This window comes from Schistocerca nitens, chromosome 10 (genome assembly GCF_023898315.1).
Source record: "Schistocerca nitens isolate TAMUIC-IGC-003100 chromosome 10, iqSchNite1.1, whole genome shotgun sequence".
In the NCBI taxonomy this organism is placed as follows: domain Eukaryota; kingdom Metazoa; phylum Arthropoda; class Insecta; order Orthoptera; family Acrididae; genus Schistocerca; species Schistocerca nitens.
In genome coordinates this window covers 71,837,518-71,850,411 of record NC_064623.1, presented here as the reverse complement: position 1 = coordinate 71,850,411, position 12,894 = coordinate 71,837,518, and the positions used below count along the sequence as shown (strand labels likewise).

General features: G+C 39.0%; 1 protein-coding gene across 5 annotated transcripts in view; it reads left to right on the top strand.

The window, feature by feature from the left end:
• Positions 1-12,894, top strand: part of LOC126210164 (uncharacterized) — a 136,834-nt gene that overhangs the window by 67,306 nt on the left and 56,634 nt on the right. For all 5 annotated transcript variants that reach the window (XM_049939317.1, XM_049939316.1, XM_049939315.1 and 2 more), the window contains 2 exons: positions 5,567-5,712; positions 11,546-11,731. In XM_049939317.1, coding sequence (XP_049795274.1) covers positions 5,567-5,712; positions 11,546-11,731 — 332 coding nt within the window. The remainder of the gene's footprint in view (positions 1-5,566; positions 5,713-11,545; positions 11,732-12,894) is intronic.

Sequence of the window (12,894 nt, the reverse complement as noted above, 5' to 3'; positions counted from 1 at the left end):
TTTTGAGTCTGACCATGCAGACACTTCTTCAGTAATTCAGGATTTGCTGTTGTTGTTGTTGTTGTTGTTGTTGTGGTCTTCAGTCCTGAGACTGGTTTGGTGCAGCTCTCCATGCTACTCTATCCTGTGCAAGCTTCTTCATCTCCCAGTACCTACTGCAACCTACATCCTTCTGAATCTGTCTAGTGTATTCATCTCTTGGTCTCCCTCTATGATTTTTATCCTCCATGCTGCCCTCCAATACTAAATTGGTGATCCCTTGTTGCCTCAGAACATGTTCTACCAACCGATACCTTCTTCTAGTCAAGTTGTGCCACAAATTTCTCTTCTCCCCAGTTCTATTCAATACCTCCTCATTAGTTATGTGATCTACCCATCTAATCTTCAGCATCCTTTTGTAGCACCACATTGCGAAAGCTTCTATTCTCTTTTTGTCTAAAACTATTTATCGTCCATGTTTCACTTCCATACATGGCTACACTCCATACAAATACTTTCAGAAATGACTTCCTGACACTTAAATCTATACTCGATGTTAACAAATTTCTCTTCTTCAGAAACACTTTCCTTGCCATTGTCAGTCTACATTTTATATCTCCTCTGCTGCAACCATCCTCAGTTATTTTACTCCCCACATAGCAAAACTCATTTACTACTTTAAGCATCTCATTCCTAATCTAATTTCCTCAGCATCACCTGATTTAATTCGACTGCACTCCATTATCCTCGTTTTGCTTTTGTTGATGTTCATCATATATCCTACTTTCAAGACACTGTCCATTCTGTTCACCTGCTCTGCCAGGTCCTGCGCTGTCTCTGACAGAATTACAATGTCATCGGCGAACCTCAAAGTTTTTATTTCTTCTCCATGGATTTTAATTCCTACTCCGAATTTTTCTTTTGTTTCCTTTACTGCTTGCTCAATATACAGATTGAATAACTTCGGGGATAGGCTACAACCCTGTCTCACTCCCTTCCCAACCACTGCTTCCCTTTCATGCCCCTCAACTCTTATAACTGCCATCTGGTTTCTGTACAAATTGTAAATAGCCTTTCGCTCCCTGTATTTTACCCCTGCCACCTTCAGAATTTGAGAGTATTCGAGTCAACATTGTCAAAAGCTTTCTCTAAGTCTACAAATTCTAGAAACGTGGGTTTGCCTTTCCTTAATCTAGTTTCTAAGATAAGTCCTAGGGTCAGTATTGCCTCACGTGTTCCAAAATTTCTACGGAATCCAAACTGATCTTCCCCGAGGTCGGCTTCTACCAGTTTTTCCATTCGTCTTTAAAGAATTTGTGTTAGTGTTTTGCAGCCATGGCTTATTAAACTGATAGTTTGGTAATTTTCAAATCTGTCAACACCTGCTTTCTTTGGGACTTTTCACGCTGTATTATACCTCTCAGTTCATCTTCATCTACACCCTCTTCCATTTCCATAATATTGTCCTCAAGAACATCGCCCTTGTATAGACCCTCTATATACTCCTTCCACCTTTCTGCTTTCCCTTCTTTGCTTAGAACTGGGTTTCCATCTGAGCTCTTGATATTCATGCAAGTGGTTCTCTTTTCTCCAAAGGTCTCTTTAGTTTTCCTGTAGGCAGTAGCTATCGTAACCCTAGAGATATACGCTTCTACATCCTTACATTTGTCCTCTAGCCATCCCTGCTTAGCCATTTTGCACTTCCTGTTAATCTCATTTCTGAGACTTTTGTATTCCTTTTTCCTGCTTCATTTACTGCATTTTTATATTTCCTACTTTCATCAATTAAATTCAGTGTCTCTTCTGTTACCCAAGGATTTCTATTAGCCCTTGTCTTTTTACCTACTTGATCCTCTGCTACCTTCACTATTTCATCCTTCAGAGCTACCCATTCTTCTTCTACTGTATTTCTTTCCCCCATTCTTGTCAATCGTTCCCTAATGCTCTCCCTGAAACTCTGTACAACCTCTGGTTCTGTCGGTTTATCCAGGTCCCATCTGCTTAAATTCCCACCTTTTTGAAGTTTCTTTAGTTTTAATCTACAGTTCATAACTAATAGATTGTGGTCAGAGTCAACATCTGCCGCTGGAAATGTTTTACAATTTAAAACCTGATTGCTAAATCTCTGTCTTACCGTTATATAATCTATCTGAAAGTTGTCAGTATCTCCAGGCTTCTTCCATGTATACAATCTTCTTTTATGATTTTTGAACCAAGTGTTAGGTATGATTAAGTTATGTTCTGTGTAAAATTCTACCAGGCGGCTTCGTCTTTCACTCCTTACCCCCATTCCATATTCACCTACTACGTTTCCTTCTCTTCCTTTTCCTACTATCGAATTCCAGTCACCCATGACTATTAAATTTTCGTCTCCCTTCACTATCTGAATAATTTATTTTATCTCTTCATACATTTCATCAACCTCTTCATCTGCGGAGCTAGTCGGCAAATAAACTAGTACTACTGTGGTAGGCAAGGGGTTCATATCTATCTTGGCCACAATAATGTGTTCACTGTGCTGTTTGTAGTAGCTTACCCGCATTCCTACTTTTTATATTCATTATTAAACCTACTCCTGCATTACCCCTATTTGATTTTGTATTTATAACCCTGTATTCACCTGACCAGAAGTCTTGTTCCTGCTGCCACCGAACTTCACTAATTCCCACTATATCTAACTTTAATCTATCCATTTCCCTTTTCAAATTTTCTAACCTTGCTGCCCGATTAATGGATCTGACATTCCACACACTGACCCGTATAATGCCAGTTTTCTTTCTCCTGATAACGATGTCCTCTTGAGTAGTCCCTGTCTGGAGATCCGAATGGAGGACTATTTTACCTCTGGAATATATTACCCAAGAGGACGCCATCATCATTTAACCATACAGTAAAGCTGCATGCCCTCGGGAAAAATTATGGCTGTAGTTTCCCATTGCATTCAGCCGTTCACAGTACCAGCACAGCAAGGCCGTTTTGGTTAGTGTTAAAAGGCCAGTTCAGTCAATCATCCAGACTGTTGCTCCTGCAACTACTGAAAAGGCTGCTGCCCCTCTTCAGGAACCACACATTTTGTCTGGCTTCTCAACAGATACCCCTCCGTTGTGGTTGCACCTACGGTATGGCTATATGTATCGTTGAGGCACGCAAGCCTTCCCACCAAGGGTAAGGTCCATGGTTCATGGGGGGATTTGCTAGGTCTCTGTAAATAGGTTTTATGATATCCATGACTGCTGCTGGGATGGAATGTTTATGGCTGTATGAACTCTTTGAGTACTGGGCATTGCAGTAATTGCACCATGAATCAGGCCCAGGAGGACAAGTGTGGTGTACTGGTTTTTCATCAGTTGACAGTCTGAAAAAGAAGGGAGCCCATACTGCCTGTTTCATTTTCAACAATTCCTCAGTATTATTTCTAATAATACTGCTGTAGTTCATCAATCATTTTGTCTGTCAGCTGGCCTCTTATGGTTTCACCATGAGAAAGTTTATTGTCTGTCTAACTTTGTTTCTACTTCCTCAACCTGGTGCCGATCCTCTTCTGGACATGACAAATACATTACAGTTTTGCGTTAATGTTCTCACCATAAGGCTGAGTGGCTACTACACTGTTACATGCTTTTGAGTCTCCATCACATAAGAACTTAGTGTAACATGGCAAATCCTTTTGTTCTCAGATGGACTAAGAGGTTCAATATCTGCAGAGACCTCCATTTTCTGTCACAGATATGCTCTTCTTCATTCCCTGATTTACGCTTATAATAATGTTTGGTTAAAATCCGGAAATCTATTGCCTTTCCAGTATCCACTCTGGTCGCTGTAGCAACAGAATTCTTAGAACTGTAGCTGCGCTTCTGCCAAGTCCCATCAAAAGCTACTGGTATGTCAGTCATACCATCATTTATTTCAACAGCTTTGTTTGCAGCACCCTTCATTGACTCACATGCAACAGATTCTACAGCAGCTCCAATACATCCTGCATACTTGCCGATTTTACAAGGTGGGCGTGGCATATTCATCATGGCACATATTGTTTCTGCTGCAGTGTGTCCTCTGCCAATAGCTCTCAATCCATAAAACAACCTAACATTTACTTCAAAATAATTATCATTACACTTAACAGAATTCTAAAATGAATGAGTATATTTACAACTGCACAATTAATGATAAATTTCCTGGCTAGTCCATTTGATACCTCTCTGTCTTCATGTAAACTAAGTGGCCCTCCACATATTTTACAACACATACATTCACCTAACACCCTCGTTAGGATGTGTAAATCTATCAAAATATAACCTAACCTACCATTTACATCTCTTTCGTTTTGAGAAAACTGTGTATCACAAATTTTTATTTCAATCTTCGAAGCACTAATGGGTGTTTCTCTAAATACTGAAGAGTTTGCCTGTATTTCATTGTTTGTAATTTCACACACCACATGTTGAACACAATGTTTCCCTTTATTCAAAAATCTATTACCATGAAACCCACATTTCTTAAAAACACTTTGTTTTGGCGTCATACTTTACTTTTTGAGAGATTTACCAATCTGTTCGTCACTTTTCCTCGGAAAAATGTTAGCCCTTCAACATAAAACACGTGTTTATACTATGAAATGATACGATACTGTTTTTGACAGTGCTACCAATACAAACATGTAATTTAACCTTTATAACACAGCAATCCATAGAGTCCTATATAAAAAAATTACTGATTTTATTAGATCTTGAAGCAATGCAAGTATAAATTATAACATTTTCAACTGGTGTAGATTATATTTAAAAAAATAAAATACTTCCCATGTGAGTTTATAAGTGATATATATATATCATTTTATTCAGAAAATTGCAGATTTTATAATGAGGTAAAAATCCAAAAATGTGAAAAAAAAAATTCTGTTCTAACTCCCCTTAACTATTTAAGGAGTAAGAGTAACAACTTGGATAATAATCGCAGTGACAATGTGCGTGCGCGCACTTGTGTGTGCGTGCGCGTGTGCGTACTCTAGCTCAAAAAAGTACTCGACAAGGACTTGTTTTTGCTTTTGTAATAACAGAAATGCTTTCCTTTCTATACCTTTTGGACGCTGACGAAAAAGACTGTTTTGACAGAATATGTGCTCAGTCCATTTATTATTTTGGCAGAATACATGTTCAATCCATTTATAGCATTAAACAACTGGGAACATAAAATAAAAAATTTCTTTCTGAAGCAAAACTTTGTGTACAATTTTCATAGCAATGATCACACATGACCACCAAAGAAACAAAAGTAAAGTGATATTTGGGTCGTGCTAATAGTTTCAGATATTGTGTGAAAGTGTAACACAAAATAACTGTTATTAACATTTTCATTCATTGTATCGATTATGTTATGAAATATCGCTAGTTTGTGTTTATCGAATGCAAGGTGTAGAGTGTCGCATTCATCTTTGTACCCCTTTCTCTTTTCTTTTCTTTAACAGTGTCGCAGTGTCTGCTGCTGATCCTTCCGGCTCCACCGAATCTTCAGGCTGCCACATATTCGTAAATTGTCTAATTTTGCCTGTAGACAGAAATAATGTCATTAACACTCCTTCATCCTACAGATTTATGTTGCCGCAGCAGCGAAACGTCTAGCAGTGAGTGGTCAGAGAGAAATGCAGTAGGTCGTGTTGAATTTGAAATACGGTCACCTAATGAAGGGCCGAATCCTTTTGGCGATAGCAGTACTGCGAGTGATGCCAGTGTGAACGTAAGTTTTGTGATATTAAGAATTTAAGAACTGCCGGACACAACTTTGACTGACTGCTATCCTGCATCGAAATACCTTTTCCCATAAGATTAGGGAAATTTGAGTGACGCGGGGCGCAGAACTGTGAGGGTGACCTCTTTGTGTGTGTCCCCTGTCCACTGTGTACTCTTGTGCCAGTGTGATGATGCAGCCCTCCCCGCTTTCTCCTTCTGCCCCTCCTTTATGTTGTGACTCCACCCTTGCACATTGTTCCTTTCTTGCTCACCATTTACTGTTACTCAGATGGTTCTCATTTTATCTGTCTGCAGTATGTTAAGTTGCAGTACCTCTACAACCCCTTTTTTTAAAAAAATATTTGCAAGACTGTTTCATTTCTTGCAAGTATTGTCGAACACCAGAAGAGATCTTAGAGCCGTATTGCAACCTAGCATTGTGCAGGTGCTTAAAATGGGAATAATGTTATCGAATATATATGCAAATATTTTAGTAAATTAATTATTATCCATTTCTGCCATAATTGTTGTCAATTTTACACTTGTGAACACATTTACTTTTGTTTGAGAATGCTGCAACTGGATTAATGATGTAGTTACAGTTGCTGAAGTGGTGGAACAAAAGTTATTGTTGTTATTTCCTCTCATAAATTTGTCTCTGTGTCAACCTTCTCTCTTCCACCATATTCTTCCCCTCTGATCACTCTGTCAGACTCTCCTTTCCCTCAGAAACACACACACACACACACACACACACACACACACACACACACACACACACACACACACACACTTAAGATGATTAGAATAATGTTAATGAAATAATTCCAATTAAAACTTGCATGCAATTTGCAGTGCTTGTTTTGTGGGGTGGTTAGAAATAGCCCCACAATCCTTGCTTTGGTTTCTCAGTTTATGGAAAGTTATTGAAACCTTTTTCATTGGTCTCAGTAAATTTATATTTGGCTTACTGGGTGAGTTATGTGTGTAAAAGAGAGTGCATCACTGTGGTCAGATACATTTTTTCGATACATGTATGTTTGTCACCAAAATGTTTGACTTTATGTTGTTTGCACTTGCTTGTTGAAAAAGTGTTACTATTTTGAAAGATTTTTAGCTGGGAATGAATTCCCTTGTTGAGGCATGAAATTTAATTACCAAACTTATCTTTTGAAGAACTAGTAGTGTATGTTGAGGAAGGACATACATGGTGTTTGTTTCCATTTGACTCTACTGTTAGAATGCAGGACTGAGGCATAGCTTTAGTGAGTTGCTTGAGAAATTGGTTCCATTTTCTGATCTGTTGTAGAGAGTCTTGACAGTTGTGTGTGACAATACTGTGTACTTTCTGTACTTTTTGATCATTTATTGCTGAGTATACGTGTCACTTTCTCTGGTCCCTTACTGTGTTTTAAGTCTTTTAATCCATTGCCTTCCTCTCTTATTAGGCAAGATGCAATTCCTGTGCCCCCCCCCCCCTTTTTTTAACTGCTTCCTGTTACTTATTTTTAATTGAGAAATGTCAGCACCATGACGGAACTGCAAAAAATAATTTTAGGTCAGTTCGTCTGCTGGTACAATTACTCAGTATAGTTTTGTTCAGTCGGTCATTTGGTTGCTGTGGCCTCACAACTGTGTACCGATTATACCTGTTAGGCCTTTCGATTTGCCGGAGCTTTCCTAGATGCTCGATGAGTCCCAACAGCTCTGCAGCTCCTGCAATCAGTGTTTTGGGGCAGACGAGGTGTACTGTTGATCGAATCCTCAGAGTGCATCGTGACCATCAGTGTCATCACATTCTGTGATACTCTACATGTGTGAAAAGTTGCTAAATGCTGACAAAGCAAACATCTAGCCAAATTACTGTTGACCATCAGTGTCATCACATTCTGTGATACTCTACATGTGTGAAAAGTTGCTAAATGCTGACAAAGCAAGCATCTAGCCAAATTACTGTTAAATTTTATTCTTTACTTAATTGTTGCCTGAGTATTACAGTATAGCCTGGCAACCAACAGAAATGGGGCTGCACAAATGTACAGTGCTGGATTATCAAGGAGTCGTCGGTACTGCAATAGTTAATACAATATCCACACACTGCTTCCCTCTGCTGCTCACAACAGCTGTGTTTTGTCTTGTCTTCTAGTCTACCACCACCCTAAATATTTTATGTTGTTACTAACTAAATGCTAAAGTATAAATAGCACATAATTGGATAGGTAAAAAATCTACTCACCAAGTGGCGGTAGGAGGAACCACACAGAATAAGTTAATGAAATGTGCAAGCTTTTGGAGCCAGTGGCTCCTCCTTCTGGCAGAAGGGTTAAAGGGGAAAGGAGAAGTATGAAGGAAAAGAACTGGAAGGATTTAAGAAAATGGGAGAATTGTGGAAAAGTCTCCCAGAACCTCAGGTCAGGGGAGACTTATTGCATAGGATGAAACTAATAGCCTTTCCGTCTCATCTCATCTGGTAAGTTTTTCCTGATGCAGGGCTCTGAGTAACTTTTTCCATAATACTCCCAATTTTCTAAATCTTTCCAGGCCTCTTCCTTCATCCCCCGTCCTTTCCCTTCAACCCTTCTGCCAGGAGGAGGAGCCACTGGCTCTGAAAGCTTGCACATTTCATTAAATTTTTATGTGTGTTTTCTTCTGCTGCCACTTGGTGAGTAGATTTTATCTATCCAATTACATTATATTTTCAGAAACAGATTATTCTTGGTATAGTAAAAGTAGCATAACATAAAGTGTGTGTAATGTCAGTATCAGCAGATTAGCACTCTACGGCGTTAGGAGTGCATGAAAATTATATAATGTGTTACATAAAATGTTGCACTTGCAAGTAGGAGGTGTGAAGGAGCAATATCACAGTAGAGAACCTCTGTTCTGTGTTCAGACAGTTAGCGCTGTCTCCCTCACCATCACTGGTATTATCCGCCAAGACTATTGACAGACGAATGTAGGAAAGTTGTGATTGATTTTTCTGACTTCATGTTTAGATGCAATCTAGGCCTACATATCAGATAAAATCTTTCACAGCTCTTTTGGCAATTTGTTCTACTAGATTGTTTAAAGTGCTCTGGTTATTGTCTCGTACTAAGTCAAAAGATTTTCCATTCTCTATCGCTGCTTCCCCTGACAGGCTACTCCTGCATACTCTCTGCATTCGAATGTGATACAATCTCATGTACCATCCAGTGTGCCAAATTTGGGGCACTGTCTGTGCCTCCTCTCGATCTGACACAAATTATGTGAAATAGAGCTACGAGCTGTGAGAAAGTGAATCATTCCTTCAGTCGGTAAAAAGTGTCTCGGTTTTAATCTTTCCCAAACAGTCTAAGATAATGAGACAATTCTGCTTTAAGTTTGAGATTTCCCATTGCACCTGGCACTTATTGAGATTATATTTCATGTTTATGTTTTGTCAAATGCGAATCAGCATCGGCATAAAATTCTACATGTGCGTTAGCCGGTCAATTGTTGTCTCACAGCCAACTGTAAAGGCTGTAGTCCTAATGTGACCATCTCTGAGAGGCACACTGAAGGCCACAGTGCTTCTCTCTGCTGTAGCAGAACCCACAACTGGTGCATGTAAACTGTTCTGTTATGTCATAGCTTAATTACTACTGGTGTGGTGTGGAAGTGGTGTTGTCTTGTATTTATTTACATGCTGTGTATTGACATAGATCCTTTCCTGCTCACTTTGTCAATGTATGGTAGCATTTGATGTAACTGAATACTCAGATTCAGCCTAAGAGTTTTGTCTCTGTGTATAAGAATTTTGCACTGTGGTAAAAGGACGTAGTTTGATCTCTGCAGCGCAGTTGGAAGTTTAATTGTGCCACATCACAGTGTTAATTCACTGGCATAGGCTGTCACGTGCTGGGGCTGTAGGACTTCTGGAAGAGATATACGCTCCTGGGGGCAGCTTTCAGGTATTGTCTTAACTGATTTGCCTCGGAATGACACACTTGCCATCTTATATCTACAGCTATATTTGTTACGCAATATCCTGTAAATGGAGGAACAGAGATTCCCAACACAGATTGTAAGATTCCCCTGAAACATCTACCATGATTCCAGCTATGTATTTAGATGCTTACATACAACCCAGTTTGTCCGTACCATCGATTCCTTTCTTTCTGTTAAATTCCGTGTTCTCCTACTTCTGAAGTGTTAGAACTTCACCAACTCTCAGATGAATGCAAACACTCAAATCCCAGTCTGAAGGATTTTATCTAACAACTTTGTCTTTGCAGTTCCCATCTCTGCTCATTGGTAAAAATTACCAAAATGCCCACTGGGTGGGTTAGCACAGTGGTTAGCACACTGGATTTGCATTTGGGAGCACGACACTTCAAATCTGCATCAAGCCATCCTGATATAGGTTTTCTGCTATTTCCCTAAATTGTTTAAGGCAAGTGCCAGGATGGCTCCTTCGAAAGGACGTACAGCTTTCGTTCTCCGTTGTTCCCTAATCCGGGCTTGTGCTCCGTCTTTAATGACTTCATTGTCGGCAGGAAGTTCAACACTGATCTCTTCCTCATAACCCTCTGGCGCCCTCAATCCTTTCTGTTCTGCTGGAAAGCAGTCTGAGATAGGACACATTTAAATTACTTTCCATGTTTCGGCACTGCATACCCTGATGTGCTGTTGCCATTTCACCATTGTATTTAAAGTGATTCACCAGCTAAGAACCAATACAATTATATATTATATAAATATAAATTTGAAGAAAATACTGCATTTTTGTGGTGTGATATACTTATGTCTGTCATCTTTTGTTGTCCAGACAGTTGTTAAAAATGTAAAACAGTAGTTTTCTCTCTTTAGAAAACGAGAGAGAAAATTGATTAGTTCTCACATAGAAACACTTGAGCTCTTCATCTCCAGAAACGTACAAAAAATAATAAACTAATAGAACCATATATGCCGTGTAAAATCTGATTAAATATTTGTAATGATTTGTCATTTTTCTCATTTGCCTCTTCATCTCTGATGTATATTTCAGTAATATATGTTCACGGAGTCCTAAAGCACACATATGCTTTGGACAGCTTTGGCAAGGCAGCATCTAAAAATGAGACTGAGATAGCGTAGGTTTGTGTGGTTGGGTTATGTGCTTGATAAATCACTGAAATTATTGTTTGGATATAGTTTTGTCATCTCGCCTCTCTGAATGCCCCTCACATGCTTCTTCCTACATCCAGCATGAGTGATGGTCTGGGAATAAAGTTGCAGGGCTTGTACTCAGGAGGAGCTACCATTTTTTGAATTGTTGCTGACAATCTCACACCTGTGCTCATGCATGGTTAATGTTGTTACACTTTTTTTTTTTTTTTACCTGAAAGGTTTAAGGCACATTGCTCATCTAATAAGCTGTTTAAAATAATTTTTGCACAATACTCCTACTAGCTTAATTTTGCACTCCTGGCCTTCATTCCATGAGCAATAAGGTGCCAGTTTCTTTCACTGAATATTTATTTCTTCTCTGGAATTTGAGAGTTCCATATAGCAGCACAACATTCAGAGGTTGACAGACTGGTCAGCACTTTGGGTGCATTATCCTGTTCAATTTCATGAATAGAATGTGGCTAATAGTTTATGATCTCCTCAATCTTCACTTCTGTTTTATCATTGGCTGACAGCCTGCTACATCCACCAAAGTACATCCTATTGGAATCTGCCCCACATGTAGTTCTGAGGCATTTGTTTTTACTAAAATGCAAAATTTCCATCACTGTTCTTACTTTCCTTCTGTTTGCTGCTAAGTTTTGAAGAATACAAGTGATCTCAGTGGAAATCTTTCCGTAGTGCTATATGTGTTATGTTTGTGTTAACAGGAGCTTCAAGTTGTTGGGCTTCCACCACCCAAGACATGGGACAACGCAGGAAATTCTAGCTGTGCTTCATCAGGCAGCTCTGATGTCTTTGATCCAGAAATCCCGAGGAGGGATTACTGGACGTGTCTGCAGTGCAGCAACGTGAACAACAGACCTGCATTCCGATACTGTGAGAAATGTTACAAGGTAATGGATCGAACTTGCTCATTAAAAGTGCATAGGAGGAAAAGAAGTAAAAGAAAAAGGGACAAAATAGAATTAAAATAGGAATCTGTATTTTACTACAATGAAACAGAGTAAGGAAAATTAGAAGCAATATCACTGACGTAGAAAGAAATTCACACAAAATAATAAAAAATAAATAAAAGGTCATTATTGTATCCATTTTGATCAGAGAACACAGCACGTGTTTTTGTAAATTACCGTATTTACCTGATTATAAGACGAGGTTTCTTCCCATACTTATCATTCGAAAAATACGGGATGATCTTTTCACAGATTAAGCAGTTGCTGACGAGATCAACATTTTTACATTGTTTAAAAACACATATGATGTGACTTACCGAACGGAGGTGCTGGCAGGTCGATAGACACACAAACAAACACAAACATACACACGAAATTCAAGCTTTCGCGACAAACTATTGCCTCATCAGGAAAGAGGGAAGGAGAGGGAAAGACGAAAGGATGTGGGTTTTAAGGGAGAGGGTAAGGAGTCACTGTTGCATTTCGAAATCTTTCCTGTCATCTTATTTTCTCTTTCTGTTTTTGCAAGTAGTTTCACTTTGTATTCACCTTCTCCTCTTTACCGAATCTACCATACAATTTTATCCCGCCTATATATACTCAATATGACTCCTTACCCTCTCCCTTAAAACCCACATCCTTTCGTCTTTCCATCTCCTTCCCTCTTTCCTGATGAGGCAACAGTTTGTTGCGAAAGCTTGAATTTCGTGTGTATGTTTGTGTTTGTTTGTGTGTCTATCGACCTGCCAGCACTTTCGTTCGGTAAGTCACATCATCTGTGTTTTTAGATATATTTTTGCCACGTGGAATGTTTCCCTCTATTATATTCATATAATTAATTTTTACATTGTTTAATATATTACGATAGAAGTTGTCGTACATTTACATATGAAGCTTTCACACTGTTAAGCTTTCTTACAAATTTACATTGAACAGTCCCATTGGGTGGGGCTTAATGAACACTGCTTGCGTTCGAATAGGCTCGAGATTTCCCGATACGCCAAAGCGCTAGATACATTATCAACCTTGCTTGAACAATCATGTAGCATTTGACTCGCAGAACTAGGGCAAGGGACATGCATGAAATTATGAACTAGTGACTG